At 43.0% G+C, this 16222-nt stretch overlaps 1 protein-coding gene across 1 annotated transcript in view; it reads left to right on the top strand.

Annotated features, from left to right (window-relative positions):
- Positions 1 to 16222, top strand: part of PLPP4 (phospholipid phosphatase 4) — a 682158-nt gene that overhangs the window by 644819 nt on the left and 21117 nt on the right. The window contains exon 6 of the mRNA XM_069239228.1: positions 10822 to 10992. Within this exon, the coding sequence (XP_069095329.1) occupies positions 10822 to 10992 (171 nt within the window). The remainder of the gene's footprint in view (positions 1 to 10821; positions 10993 to 16222) is intronic.

The following is a 16222-nucleotide window of genomic DNA, read 5'->3' as shown; positions in this document are numbered from 1 at the left end:
AGTGGGTTGTGCAGTGTAGAGCAAACCTCTAATACATAGCTCCCCGTGGACAGCTTCACCTGTTAAAACACCCAAATCATGCATTGGGTCAGTGTATAGTGATTCTTAGAAGATTGTTCTTCATCTGTGGCTTGTACAATGAAAATTAAGGGGATAACTCATCCTTAAGAAATGAGCACCTTCAGATGCTGGCAGCTAGCAGACTATAATGACATAAATGTGAATATTTCATCAAGGTGACAAGAGCAATGCCATATATTTTGCATTATTAGTAGCATTATGCTGGTGGTTTCATGTGCTCTCACCCTGAATCATGCCCTGTTCCACAGTGCCTTACCTACAGAGAGAAATGCCCACGTCCTTCAAGGCCTTCTCTCAGACGTGCCCCTCATTTAGAGGGTATAAAAACGTCTTGATAATCTACATCCTCCAAACCACAAGATGTCTCCCACAGCCTCAATTACCAGTCTTGGAAATCTTCATTTGGAAATCAGTCATTCGCCCTCGTTTAGCAGGTGTCACCTTCTTTTAAACCACCAAATGCCTCCATATCCTTCGTTAGGGTCACCATCTTTGCAAACCTGGTCACCCCATGAAATGATTTACTCCCTTGTCCTCCATTTGATGACCATCCTATATCTTATCATTTCACCATCCACTGCAACACTCAGCCCCTTGCCACTTACCAAACCTCTGCTGCTCTACCAGTGACCTATTCTAGCAGATTCCAGCAGTAACGTGCCTCAATCCTACCAGTCTGTTCGGCTACACCAGCCACTTCTTTTTCTGTTATTCTTCCAATCATGCCTTTGATTCTTTTCCACCCTCTGCTGCTCTAACACCTCTCTGCTGCTCTTTCTATATCCTACCAGTTGAATAGCATAATCTCAGCAGATAATAGTGTGGAAAAGGCTGATTTAGTAAGACAGGTCTGCAGTAACAATAACCAACCCCAGTAGCACCTTACTAACTAACACCCAAGCCCCACTGATACAAGCATAACAAGAGTAATCCCAAGCACCCTTAAACTTCCATCTCCTGTACATACAGTCTCCCTTAAAAATCATTTAGCTTGCACTCTACCAAAACTGCTGTCCAGCTAATAGGCTTAAGCTCATTTCCCATTATTCTGACTCAGGTCTTTTCTTGCCCTCATTGACTCCTTCCCTTTCATAGTACCTGTTGCAAATCCCTTCATTAACAGAGCATCACAGCACCACTCCAATCGTTCTCTGTTTCACTGAACTGACTTTTCTTTTTAGAGTCCAAATCAAAAATATTGCAACCTCTCAAACCAACTGCACCCAAGAAAAAACGGTTACCATCCACATCCAACAAGTTCTACTCTGCTGTGTCTTCATTTCTTTTACCCTCTACCATCTTCCTCCCAATAACTTCCCTATCACATCCCTTAGTCTCTAAGATATGATTCATACATTGCAAATGTGTGCCAAGTCCCTCAAGTCTCGCTTCATCTGTTTCAACCACGTTAATCTGTTAAATGAACTAAATCATTTCTCCCAGGTGAATTACCACCATATTCATGCAACCCTCTCTGCCGTATTTCTGTTGAAATGAATAACAATTGTTGTAGTAGTACAGGGATGTGTCCAATATTCCTAACTTACTTAACTGGGAAGAGGACATCCAGGTATCCTGGTCTAACCATAACCAAGTGCTTTGCTTCACTACGGATGGAGATGAAATACACACACTGAAAGGAATTTCTGGTATGCAACTCTTAGTATAGGATTTACATTTATTAAACCACTCCGTGAGGCTCACAAAGAAAGGTCAAAAGTGTACAACTGAAAATGGACATTGAAAAATGGTCACAGCAATGAAATAAAAACATGTACTAAGAATACTCTGCTTCAATCTGTGAACAGCACATATATATATATATATATACATATATAGAAGAACAGAGATTATGAAGCCCAACTCCATTGCTGCATAGCATTTTATTCCATCATGTTTGAGCAGCATTCTCTGTATCCTTTTATCAAACAGCACGTTTCATTTCCAATCTTATTATCTTATGAAATAAGATAATAAGATTGGAAATGAAACGTGCTGTTTGATAAAAGGATACAGAGAATGCTGCTCAAACATGATGGAATAAAATGCTATGCAGCAATGGAGTTGGGCTTCATAATCTCTGTTCTTCTGTTTGTGAATTTATGGGTTGCTCCGTACCCATATGATGAGGCCGCCCTGCAGAGTTGGGGGCTCCCTTTTTCGGAGGTTATTTTTGGAATATATACATATATATATATATATATATATATATATATATATATATATATATATATATATATATATATATATATATATATCACTTAGTGCAGCGTAGCCTTCCCGCACCTGACCACCGGTGGTGCCGATGTCTGACGTGCGCCACAGAGTCTATATGGCCTCACTTATTTGTCAAAGTAGGTTGACAAAGGCAGAAATGCCGAAACACGTTCCTGCGTGTCAATAAATTTGATTTTTATTATGCCTTCGTTTGTGGAGTGCTGTACTTCTTGAGGTTAAGAAGAAAGTGAGGATATATATATATATGTATACATATATATATATATATATATATATATATATATATATATATATATATATAGATAGATAGATAGATAGATAGATAGATATATATTCATGTACGATGCAAAGCAAATAACAAGAATTAAAAATGCATCACCATGAAGTACAGTTGATTTCGCTTTATCCCTTCTGCCAGCAACGGGCCGTTGAACCCAGTCGACCATGAAGAGAGAACTGCCCTCAGGGGAATAACAGACACCAGCGTCCTGGTACTGCTCGACTTCAATCCGTTCACGGACAATCTGGTTTCAGTCTAATATATACCTTAAGCAAGGCAGAGAAGAGGGTTCTAGAAAACTCCCGCTCCATTAGTTGTTGTTCAAAAACTGCTGGCTACTTCAGGTCAGTTTTGAAAGGAACATGTTGGAACTGGCCAAGATCCCAAGGTGCCTCTCCAAAACCAAACCGTTCCCTGCTGTATCATAAACATCATCCCAGTACATCCTTATCTCTTTGACTCCCTGATGGTATGTCCTAGCCCTTGATGAGAAACAGCACGCAGACACGTACAGTGAAAACATGAGCAAAAAATACATTGCATAACATGCGCACGGAAAAATACTTGCAGCTTCTGCACTTCTAACGTCTGCACCGCTAACATGGCAGTGTCTAAAGCTAAGTTAAACATAAAATGAAGTCAATAATCAAAATGAACAAAATAAACTGGTGGTCACCAATGTGACGGTGTGCAGTTAGGCTAAGTACAAAGTGGAATCTGTGGCCAAACACAAATATCATTGCACCTAATTAGTTTCATCTTATGGAATAAGATTTCCAATAACACGACAGCTCTCACTCATAGCCGAGAACCTCCTGGAGGAATCTAAATAACAAATGATTTGAGGATTTCAGATAATAGATTCTAAACGTCCCTGATCCACCTTCAGAGTTTATTGATGAGTTGCTAGCCCGCCTTGAGAAGGAGATAACAGCCCTGGATACCCTCTCTCAACAGGAAAGCTGAATCTATGGAAGATTAACAAGTGGTTCAAAGACGACTTGTGCCTCCCAAAATGCCGTGGCAATGCACTTGAAACTTTTTTAACCACCCTCCTTTTCCCTGGCCTGATTCTTTTGGTGTCCACCCCAAACCAGTGAAAAAACCTTGCAGCCTGGGTTTAATGTTGGACAGCAACCTCTCATTCATCTGTCATATTAGTGCTATTACCAAAGTGACTTTTCACCATTTGCAACTACTGTCCTTCCTATACTCAACCTCACTCACAAAATGACAATCTTACTCACCGTGTTAATATCCCTGACTGACTGTTGTACTGCCTTTATGCCAACTCCCCTTAAAACATCGACATCTAAGCTTCAACAGGTCTCAGACAACAATGTCCACCTCCTTTATGGCTTCAATCTCTATGATCACATCTCATCCGCACAACAGTACCTACACTGGATACTAGTGAAGGAATGAGCTAACTTAACATCCCTATGCTTTGTCTACAAAGCACTCCATGGGTGATAGCATGAAAACTTGTGGAAGCTATTCCTCCCATACTTCCCATCCAGAAACCTCAGATAAGCCACCCACAGCTTATTGTCTAGTCGACCACACCAGTGCAAGAGGTTTAGTGTTAGGATTCTTCACTCATTTGGATCGTCTCTCTGGAACTCTTTTCCAATGCATCTAAGACTTGAACCTTACTTTGCAAATTCGGAAACTGTTAAAAGGTCTCGTATATAGGCACAATCATTTGGTCAATCCCCCTGGCTGCCATCATCTGTGCTTGGTCAACGCTGCTTATGTGCCTAAAATCAGCCCCTCAACTTCATGAGTTAATTACTGACTTTCCATTTCAAGGCTTTGCCACTCGCTTCCTACTGTTATGTAGTGCTCTGAGGCCATCTTCGTGCCTTGCAGTACTTAATAAAACTCCAAATACAATCAATAAATCGATGTTACCAACTTGGCAGGCAAACGTCATCAAACATTACCAAAAACTGCATACCAACTGAAAACTCATTAATGTTTGGCCCATTTGGTGCCTAAGTAATTGTCCTTTGCATTCTTCTCCAATTTTTGCAAAGCCTTTCATGGACATATACATTTGTCAACCTAAACCCCTAATAACTTGTCGTTTCCCACTCTAAATTGATCTGTCCTACATTTCTTCAACTGAACCACTAACTTGTCACCTCACAATCAAAATCCTTCCACTGTAATCAGTCACCACCCTTAATACATGAATGCTTTGAAAACTTGAAGGCCCTATAATCATTCAAACCTTAAAAAGTCTGTATAGCTTAAACTCCTACTCCAAAAAATAAACCTGCCCAATGCCCCTTTCAGTATTTCAACTTTTACAGACTTCCATACCATTCCAGCTACAACCCTTTTCAGCACTCAACATTCTAACATCCTGTAGCCCGTTTCACACACAAAAAGCTAATAACCCCAAAAGCACCTACCATAAAATGCAACCCCCACTAATTTGCATACAACTGTAACTGGCAACAAACCTTTATCAATCAAATCAATATAAAATTAACCACATCATTTCTCTTTAGAGACTCTCTAGTACTTTAACTTCTATGCCTTTTCCCTTCACCCCTGTAAACCTCCTGCCATGCTTGCCTGTATGGCTTCATTGTTGATATGGCTAGTGATTCTGCAGTCAACTGGAACCCCCTGCAATTTTTTAAATCTCAAAGCTTCAGTGGTATTTCTTTTCCCGAACAATTCTGCTCCTGGCACCAGCCCACAGAATCTCTGCCACTACAAATGAAACAAAGCAACCACAATGTCATTATCACACTAGAGATGTGCTTTGCCAGAAAAAAACACCAAAGTCATCACCAGGAGCAGTAATTCCAAAAATGCAATACTCTTTCTTTCCCTCAGCTATCGCTTAGGCTACTTCTGCATGCACACCTTGCTGACATAAACCAAAGCTGCCTCCTCCTGCCACTTCTGAAAACGTTTGTACCCTCCATTCGGTTCTATTCTCCCAATGTCCGCATAGTCAAGCTGCTGAAATTTCTCAAAATGTCTGCCCACAACTTTAAGTCTGCTTTCACTGCCACTTTTAAACCTGTGATGCGATGAGGCTGCACCACTTCTGACGTGGTAAAATCTTTCCTCCTATAGAATGTCTTACCTGCTTGCACCACCCAGCACGCAAAATTAAAATGCTCCAATCAACCGTGCAATTTTATAATGTTTCTTCAGTTTTAAGAATTTTGTAAGCAGCTTTAGTGTCACCTCCATCTTCTCCTTCATCTGTCTTGCTTTCTGTTTTTTTTCCAAATGTAACTCAGCAACCCAAAAAGTGATAATTGTAGCTGTTTCTTCTGTCTTTTCATTTACCTGTGGTACACTCAATTCTTCCAGAATCTCCTTAAACTTCTGCAATGTCCCATTGCATTAGACTCCTCCTCTCTTCTCTGTTAACAATAAATTGTCTGTGTCACCCTCTGGGATCATGTTGCTACAGAGAAGACCGACTGTAAAAAGAATTGTGCCTTCAAACAATACATAAGACATTAAACAACCCAATGGGAAGGCTGTGTCTACATGTGTTTATAATTCAAACTGCATACCAAGAAAATCCTGATAGTGTACTGAGAAAAGATAAAAGCCTGACATGATGTCACATATTGCCATCTCCAACCTATCCACATTTCTGCACTACCCTGAATGTGTCATCCACACTGGAATGTTGAACTGTGCTGTGGTGGTCTGCTATAAAACTATTAACTGTACCCCGTATCATTCTGGCCTTCAAAAACAGTGGAATATTCAATGCTCTCCCATCATTTGTTTGGCAACTGTGCTTCCCCTAAAAGTGAAAAATCATTTTTCCAATGGCAAACAATGAAATGGCCCTAAACCCTCCTCTCTTCCACTTCCTTCAGCAACTATTTTCTGACCACTTTACCATTGCCAATGCTGTCCTCAAATGTTCTACCCAACTTATCTCCATTGGCCCTTGACTCCCTCACCTGAACTCTTGTGTCAATCTTTCCTCAAAAATCTCTGCTGAGTCTATACCTTGGTAAAAATCCACCTAAGAGTTTATTGGTATAAGAGCCCTCTGCCACAGCTCATGGGTTCCCTCTTCCTTTGTCTTGATATACCCTGTGACCTCCCTAAAGCTGTCTAAACACAGTATAACTGAGGTAACTGAGCCTCAGCCCTACTCTTGCAAACCCTGTGCCCCAGAAGCCCCTATTGTATGACCAGCATGCCCTTCCTGGCGGTCCCTGATCTCACGCCACCCTAACCAAATTAGCTGGCATGACCCAAAAAGGGCCCAGCAGCTGAATGTTTTGTGTGCCAGCCTTTTTGACAATATCTACTTCAGCTGGAAATTCAAACCTAGTTCACCCTACTGCACCTCTGGCTAATCCCCCATCATTATCCAAAACTCCTCATCATATTATTGCCCGCCAGTTTCCTTCTCCTGTCATTTACAGTTGTCTATCACTACTAGTATCTCCAACCTTCAACCGACTCCTGCTCCTCCACTTTCAAGCCCTCTTTTTCCCTCATTTCTCTATGTAACAACTCCCCTTTTCAATTGTTCTCCTTCATGGTTACTATTAAATGAGACTTCAAAAGTTTTGTTATTCCAATGTATTGTAGTGTTTTAAACTTCACCATTCGAAACTATGGGCCTGATTTAGAGTTTGGTGGAGGGGTTACTCCGTCACAACGGTGACAGATATCCCATCCGCCGAAATATAAATCCCATTATATCCCATGTTGTGATGGAGTAATCCCTCTGCCAAACTCTTAATCAGGCCCTATGTCCCTCTAGATGGCATATCTCCTTCCCTCCCACTGTCAACTGTTGCTGTCTCATCAACAACCCCTTTCCCGTTCTCTTTCTCATCAGCTTTCTTATATTTTCTATCTTTCCCTTCCATGTTTTTAACATTCACTTCTTCCTTCCCACTTCTTTATCTACAACCTATTTTGCCCCATTTCTCAATACGTCATGTGGTGTGACTTCAACACCCTCAAACTCTATGCACCTTGTGGACCCCCTTTTTCTATCAGGGTGATGCCTATCTTTTAATGTGTGTTGGATATCTACTATGAGTTAAAGTTCAGGACATACTAAAACATATAATGATGGAGGACAAAGAAAAGACTGCCCAGCTTATTGTTGGTGCCTCACAGTTCCATCTGAACATGTACGAGGAGAAAGAGAAGCCTTTTGGGGCAAATTCCCACACATCCCAGTTTTTCGTAGACAGATGAAAAGCTCACTGTTACCTGAACCCACTGGGGAAATCTTACAAGGTTCTAGGAGTGTGGGCAATGCTTAAGGTCATTTAAAAGACCCATCACTTTGGAATTTGCTGTAAAAATAATGGCAATGACATTGTTATTAAGAGTGAGAGACTGTGTGTGTGTCAGGGCATAATGGGTAGTCATATCCTTAAAAAGATCTTACACTTCTACTAAAACCCCAATGACATCATAGTCTTATGTCGCATCCACCATGCTTCTTAAGAAGCACCCTATTTTACTCAAATGTCAGACTGGCAAAAACAAAACAAAATCTTCTCTGGATCGTACCTTCTTACAAAGAACGAAGTTGTCTTCTCAGTGGTTTCTCGTGGTTCAAAAATGAAAATAAGGCACAGAGTGAAGGGCAGGGACAGTCAAGCCTCACTAGTTCTCTACACCAAGGAAGCATCAGTTACGTTCTTCCAAAGTAAGGCGGTGTCAACTTGTCGACATCATGTTTGACTTTCTTCCTGATCTCAACACCTCAGCCACCCCTTCCTCCACCTCATCTCCTTCAATTCCTTCACCCTCATTTTAGACCAGCAGCCCCTTTTAACTTTTTCACCACATTTCCTTTTACACTCTACCCATAAACTCCCTGTCACTTGTCCTTGGCACCTCTCCATCACCAACACATCTCCCAGGAAAGTCAAAACAGCTCCTCACCACCATCGGCATTATATGGGCCTCACTGAACCAGGCTTCTTGTTAAAAGGTTGTCCTCAAGCCATTTCAGACTCTGCCGTCTACTCATACCAACAATATTTTTCTACGGGTGCTACTTACCTCTGGCCTATCTAGTGGCACAAGACAGGCAGGTCTGCATCCTCAGGGTCCCCATGACAAACAGAGCCCTCTTAGCCATCTCCTTTCCTTCTTACACGTACAGCTGGCTATCTAACATCTCCCCATTCCCTATCCCCTTGTATACCTGGAGGACCCTTTCCAGGCTCACCCCATTACACCCCTTTTCCTTCTGCCTTTGTCACAGCCTATTGCTATCTACTTTATCAACTACTCCCCTCTCACATCTCTCCTATTGTGCCCCTTGCCCAGTACTTCAATTCCAGCTCCCTCCACTACCTCTTCCACCCATGTGCTTCACCTCTCCAAACTTGCTTTGATGGCCGGTGGTCCACACTCATTGCACCACTGGCAAACGATTATCAGTCCTTCCTTGCTACCCTTCCACATGCCAGCAACGTCCCTGAGCCAGAGAATGCAGCAGCAAACAAGCCAAAACACTGCTGACACCTTCCAGCAGGTCTTTTCATCATCCCAGTCTCCCCTCCTATTCCTCTCCGGGGACCCACATCTCCATCCTCCACAAACCAGTCATCATCCAGAGTGCCTCTCACTAGTAACATTGACTCCTTCCCCCAACAAATTGACACTCTACCACCACCAAACAAATATCTGTAATTAGTCTACCTCCTTCAAGCCCCAGCACTCCACCACCCAACCCACAGCCCACAGCTCTACTACCTACTACTCTCAAAACACATTTGGCATCCCAGCCTCCTGTCCTTCTCCCAGCCACCACGGCCTACTTACCCTCAAAACACACAGACACTGTGAGAGAGTAGGTAGGAAGCAAAGTAAGAAGCCCCTGCACACCTCCACTTAAACCTTGCCTCCTCTTCACTAGAAGCCAGTCGCTCAGCCTCCCATCACCCATTTGGCCAAATCACCCTGGGCCTGAGACATCAGCTGCCTCATCTCCATCCAAGCCTTGTTCTACCAGCCAAATGCTCCTCTACAAGCTCATGTCTCATGAGATCCCTGCTGCTCTACCTACCTCCTGCCTCACTTGCCCTCTGCTGCTCTACCAGGTCATGAGCACTCGGCTGCACTTCAGCCTCGTGCATAGGCAGATCGAGGGAAATTTGTAGACTGTAATGCAGGAGCGGCTCGGGGGGCTTTATTGGGGTGGGGAAGCGCAGGGGGGCATGGGCGAATTAGTAAAAAAATGTTTTAAAAATCACTTACCTACTTCTCCGCTGCTGCTCTGCTCTTCTGCTACACTGCAGGCACAGGCTCCCAGCCTGCCCTGCGGCCAATCCAACTGCTGCTCAAAGCTGGCTGGGAGCCTGTGCATGCTCTCTCCAGCCCCGCAACTGTGATGCTGGGCAGGAGGGAGCCTACTGTGCATGCCTGTTTGGCCGGCCTGAAACAGCCTGCCAAACATACATGTGCAGTGAGGGGAGTGCACAGTGGACTCCCCTCATCGTCGTCATCCTCAATGCCCCGCCCCTTTCACAAAAGAAACAATAATAAAAATGGTTTATTATTGTTTTGTTTGCTAAAGGTGATTTGCAGCGGCTGCTGACGGTTGAGGGAAGGGAGGCGATGTTAGGGTGGACAAAGATAGCTGTTTTCTTTAGAGATTAGAGAAGGTGTATGCTTGATGGCCAGACAGACCTTTCCAAACCCTAGGTGTTCAGTTTAGATCACTTGTCTATGACTCGTTTGATCATACACACCTTGGTATTGACAATCTCGGTTTCTTCCCTATAGGAGGGTTAATTGGAGAGGGAGGAGTATTACTAGCTAGTGAGGGACTTGTACATGATAAATCTAGTTTAGAAGAGATACATTCTCTGAAAGACGCACTCTGAAGGTTCAAATTCTGAAAGCATTTACAAATGTACGTCTTCGGCAGAAGGCTCCTGCGAATTACCACATTTGCTCAGTAAATATACTCAGCATGACTGATAAATGGATATTGATGACAAGTAGAAGCAAGTAGATTCATGTAGATTGTCCATTTTGCTATCTGCTGCAACAACGTAGTCTCCTTTTGTATTCATATTGCTATTTTTAGGTCTTTTGATAGAGCGTTACAATGACCATAATAGTGTATTTTCCAATGCAGCAGCTTGTGTCAATTGCCACAAGGTATGGTCTTGGTTATGCAGCTTTGCCTTGTGTTTCATGCTCTAATCTAGTATTTGCTCCGTTTTACTTTGCAGTTGCATTCTCTGGCCTCGGCTTCACTTCCTTCTACCTGGCAGGAAAGCTCCATTGCTTTACAGAGGTGGGCCTGGGCAAGAGCTGGCGGCTCTGCGCAGCCATTCTGCCACTCTACTGCGCCATGATGGTGGCACTCTCACGCATGTGCGACTACAAGCACCACTGGCAAGGTGAGGAGCCGTCTGTGGCACAGCAATGGAATGTTCTTCAAGTATGCAAGAAGAGTACATAAAGGCTCACATCTCTCCTTTCCCCTCCTCCACCGTGTTTATAAAGCTCAGAAAAGTGCCTTTCTTGTACCTTCCCTCTCCCTTCTCCACTGTTTGAATGTATGTGATAATTAAACGTTGTTGTCATACACCCCATCTCCCTTTTCTCATGCGCCTATATCTCTGAGGATTTAAATGTCTCTCTCATGACTCCCTTCGGTCGCCTCCACTTTTTTAGGGTTGGCCTGACAGTGCTTCTGTCTACCTGACTTCTTGCTACCAGTTTTTCACAATATACAGAGGGGGCTTTGGGTGTGCCCCGAGGATAATGATTTTTCTCACCTGGTGCTATTGGCTGTTTCATGCGTTATGCCTTGCCCTATGAAGTGCTTTCACGCCATTACATTAGGGACTATTTTATATCCCAAAAGTCCTCTCAATCATCACACATTAACTTATTTGTCACATACTAAAATTGTATACACAAACCATAGTTATTTTTTTCTTTTTACACTCTTATAGGCTTTTAAGGTTTTACTCAAGATTTGAAATTCAAGTCAGGTCTATTGGCTTTGTCAATCTTGTCTTTATATTTCTCTTACTTTCCCCCACTCTGACAGATCAATGAGATATTTAAGAGTCTCTCTCGCAGCTCTCCTATCACTCCTCTAATGTCTCTAAATGTATAATGTATTGAGTTCTCTATCATACATTCCCATTCACTCATAATCTGTATATATTTATGTGCTATTAAAACTCTCTCTCGTGCGATGCCCTCTCCTCCTACACTGTGTTTATGCCTCTAAGATACATGAATTGTTCTCTCGTCTCTTCTCTGTCCTTTCTACACTGTTTATATGTCTCTTATATGCAAACGTGTGTCTCGTATCTCCCATCTTACACCTCGCTTTGCTCATGTCAGAGATATTTAAATGTCTCCCTTGCACAAAGATATTGACCCCCCTCACATTTTCCTCTTCTCTCGTGCACGTCTCCTTCCACTGTATTTATCTGTCTTGTACCCGCATGCCTCTCTCATATCTCCCCTCCTGCTCCTCCGCAGTGTTTATGTCTGAGACGATTAAACGTCTGCCTCATACCTCCGTCTCCCTCCTCCACTGTGTGGGAACGCCTGAGATGTTATCCCTCCCACGCCAGCCTTCTCTTGTCCCACTGTGTTAATGCAGATTTCCCTCCCACTCCACTGTGTTTAAAAGTCTGAGATACTTAATGTCCCATAAAATCTGCCTCCTTGCTCTCCCCCTGTAGATATGCTTCTATTTCAGGCCCTGCCTCTCACCTCTCTTCTCTCCTACCTAGGAATGCAGCCGGCATGCCTTGTCATTACCTTTCGGGTCGGCTTGCCTATTTTTTACTCAACTACTGATGGTGTTTGTAGCACCCCGATTCCTTGAATGCGCATCCCCTGCCTAACTTCACAGGGGGCGAAACAGATTTGCATCTTTAGCTCACAGGGTCCGTCACTTTTGATGTTATTCTTCTCATTAAAGTAGTGAAGTATGTCTGAGCCCCTGCGTGCCACGCTTCTCCTTGCAGTTATTGAACGTAAGTAGTGGGCTCCACAGTGTGGTCTTTTCAGAGACAGCTTCTGCCCCTGCACTGGTTTTAGGAGCGGGAGCCCTTCTTAAAGGACTAGCTGCTTTATGGGCCTTCATGATGAATGTTCTTCTTGCCCAGTCGAGGTCTTTGAAGGCAGCTCACAGTGGTATGCCAGCTTGTGCTCTCTGAGCGGAGCAGGGCTTGGGCATGAGCGAGCTGGGCACTGGCCCAAGGCACCACCATTCCGATGGGGGGCAGAAGGGAACTGCCTTAATGTCATGCAAAAAGCAGCCCATCCATCCCACTTGGTCACAAACGGTCCTGTGAAAGACTATAATCAGCCCTAATGTACCTCAGCATAATTGTTAGCACCCCATCAACCCCTTGCTCTCCTCCCATCTGCCTCACACCTCCTGCATTCACAGCGCAAGGACCGCCCGCCCCCACAACAAACACCAAATTTTCTTTCTGTCCAGGGCGCTGTCCCTGTCAATCCAATTCACGGCTGGCCCTGCCCCTGAGGGCTCGTTGTCTTATGATGTTGTGTTTTCCAAATGTAGGCCACATGCATTCATCATCTGAGACTACTAGCACATGCAGTGCCCTCTAAAACGCCGCTCTCTGTACCACATGCTGATTGGCCAGAGTATGTAATTTAGGACAGAGAAGTAGATTAGACGTTCTTTGTGTGCGTGGTGAGCGCAGAAGAAGAGGGGCGTGTGGGAAGACCAGCTGGATTTCAGTGTGTTTGTTCATGAAGAGAGATGGAGAAAGTCGTGATGGGTATGGGGTGGTTAAGTAATGCATAGATATTTAAGTGGACAAGAGACAGAGTGAGTGTGGAGAAAGGGCAGGAAAGCAAGGACAAAACATGGTTTTCCTCACAATGCAGAGAAACAAAGTCTAAATCTCCTCAAATCTCCCCAAACCACTACTCTATTACTTATCCTATTCCTCTTTCAAACTATCCTCTACCTCTTCTTTCTGACTCAGCCCTTTATGACTCATCCAGTGAACTTCCAAATAACTTTTTCCAAACTCTTCCTTCCTCCATCCATCCTTTGTCATATCAATCCAGTGAACAGACTCGCATGTCCACCACTCCCAACAACAATTTATATTTCGCTCTACATAATTAATTCACCTTGGGTTCTGTAGTAGCTTGCTACTCACTGAAAATTGCTTCAACACCTCATCATGGGTAGTAAGTGCTGTATAAATACAGTTTCAATTACATTTATATGACTGGCATGTGTTGAGTTAAACCGTGAAAAAATACACCCAGGCACTAAAATTAAAGTTGGCCTTATTAGCAAATCATATAGCTGAAAAAGTGGACCATATTTGCAAATTAGTCCAATTTTGAATTTGTAAAGACATGCTGTATGGGTCTTTTTCATGAGAGTCTGCATACAGTTAAGTTTGCTGAAGGCATTGTTTGTACTACTATCAAATACATCGACATTAAAAAAACATTACAACTTTACAGAATGGCTCACCTGGCCATAAAACAGGCCCACAAACTGCAAAAAAAGAAAAACCACAAATGGCACACTCACTCATCTCTCACATCAGCCCATCGAGATCTGCCTGATTGCCTTATAGGCCAGTCCGACACTGGGGATGAAGGAGAAAGGGAGACATGACATGGGGAGGGAGGCAGCGTTTGGGATATATCTCCCCAGATTTTGAAGTAGAAGGATGAAGGGAACATCACCACCACCACCCCCACTACCCCCAGATCAGGGGTGTAGCTTGGTGAGTAACTTCAGATTTTCCAATAACCACGCTGGCATATAATGTCAAAATACATTATGCAACAAGCAGGGGTACATGAAAGGGGCCTAAGGGACAGTTGAAAAGGGGAGGACAGTGGACAGGTGAGAGTACTAAGTGAGAGAAAACATAATATTTGTAAAATAATTAACATTTTTAGGACTTTCAAAACAGAGGAGAAGAGAGTGTATGGGTGATTCTGTGTGTGTGTGTGTAATAATTCCTGGTGAAATCCGACAGACACCTCACCATGCCTGACTGAAAGCCCTTGCACACAACTTTTTCTCTGGTAATATATTTATAAGGGAGTTGTAACACCTAAACACCCACCATGAAGCTACAACCGTGGCAAAAGCTGATTACACAGTGGCAGACTGCCTCTCTGAAGCCATTCTGCACATCACTTAAGTTGTCTAGAAGCACTGTATTCTGAGGAGCTCTTTGATTGCTTTGTTTTGTTAATTAATTTTTAATTGTGGGCATTGAGATGTTGAGCCTGTTCTAAATGATGTCTGTTTGCCAGTCAGCAGAGTAATGGAAGGCAGGAGATGATATGTTATGGTGATGTTACTTCTGGCTCTGCTGACTTGACAGAACCTAATTTTAGGAAAGGTTCAACACTTCAATGAACTGAGTTAAATAATTAGGAAAACACATCGGCCTCTAAGTACCCACACAGTTTGCTCCTGCAGCATAATTGCATACAGGCAAGTTCTGTCACTGTGTTTGATTTTGAGAGTTTGCGTAAATACTGCAAATAAGAAACACACTTTTAAATGCTATGACTATGTACATGTAGGTACGTGTGGATAGTGCCAGTTGTTTTCAAGTATAAGGGTATTTATTGAAGTCCACACACTAACACTAATGGAAAGATATTGATTGAATAACTGAACACACCTGACCCTTGTCGTTAAATGGAAGAGAGAAGGATGTACCTCTATAGTTTCTTAATGGTATGCTACTCAATCCTGGACTGTAATCCTGGCTTTTTCGGCCAAATTGTGTGATCCACGACCCATCACTTTACTGCACTATGTAACAGTTTCCTTAGCCGTGCAGTTTGACAGCACATTGAAGTAATCTAGTAGAGGACCACAGCTCTAGAAAAACCTCACTTTATATTTTGTTTCACATTCAATAACAATATGAACTACATAAATAGACAACATGACAAACTAAAGCATTTTAGGTAAATTTGGCAATTTCATCATATCATGGGCATATTCTTGAATGTTTCATTTTTTAAAGAAATATTACTTTCAATAAAGGTCACTCAATTCAGTGCTACAATCATATGTACCTAACTGAGACACTGAGACTTTTGACTGTTGACAAATACATTTGTTAATTTTAAAGTCTTTGTTTACATCTTTTGGTGTAAGGGCCAAGCTTTGGATCTTGAAGCCCAATCAGACCCCTGGGTTTGCTCACCCCAAGGGAGTCTGTGTCCTCTTCTCTCCACCTCCTCCCCCACAAGAAATTTAGGGGCATAGTTACAAGCCCCTTTTGCCACACTAGTGTCATTTTTATTATGCTAATGTGGCATTAAGGAGGCTATTTCCCCCCACCATATTTAAAAAGTGGCGCAATGCATGCATTGCACCACTTTGTAAACGTTTGCGCCACATTATGCCTGCGTCAGGCATAATGTATGCAAGGGGGGAGTTTCCCCAAAGAGAGGCCTGAAAAAATGGCGCAGTGAAATTTACATTTTACTGCACCATTTTTACAGTCATTTTTACCACCTGCTCAGAGAAGGCGTTAAAATGATGCACCCTAATTAACCTATGGGCCTCCCTGTGCTTTGCTGCACTAGCGTCAACATTTTTGACACTAGTGCAGCAAAGCACCA

Source organism: Pleurodeles waltl, chromosome 6, assembly GCF_031143425.1.
Source record: "Pleurodeles waltl isolate 20211129_DDA chromosome 6, aPleWal1.hap1.20221129, whole genome shotgun sequence".
NCBI classification, from domain to species: Eukaryota; Metazoa; Chordata; class Amphibia; order Caudata; family Salamandridae; genus Pleurodeles; species Pleurodeles waltl.
This window is presented reverse-complemented; position numbering and strand designations above follow the sequence as displayed.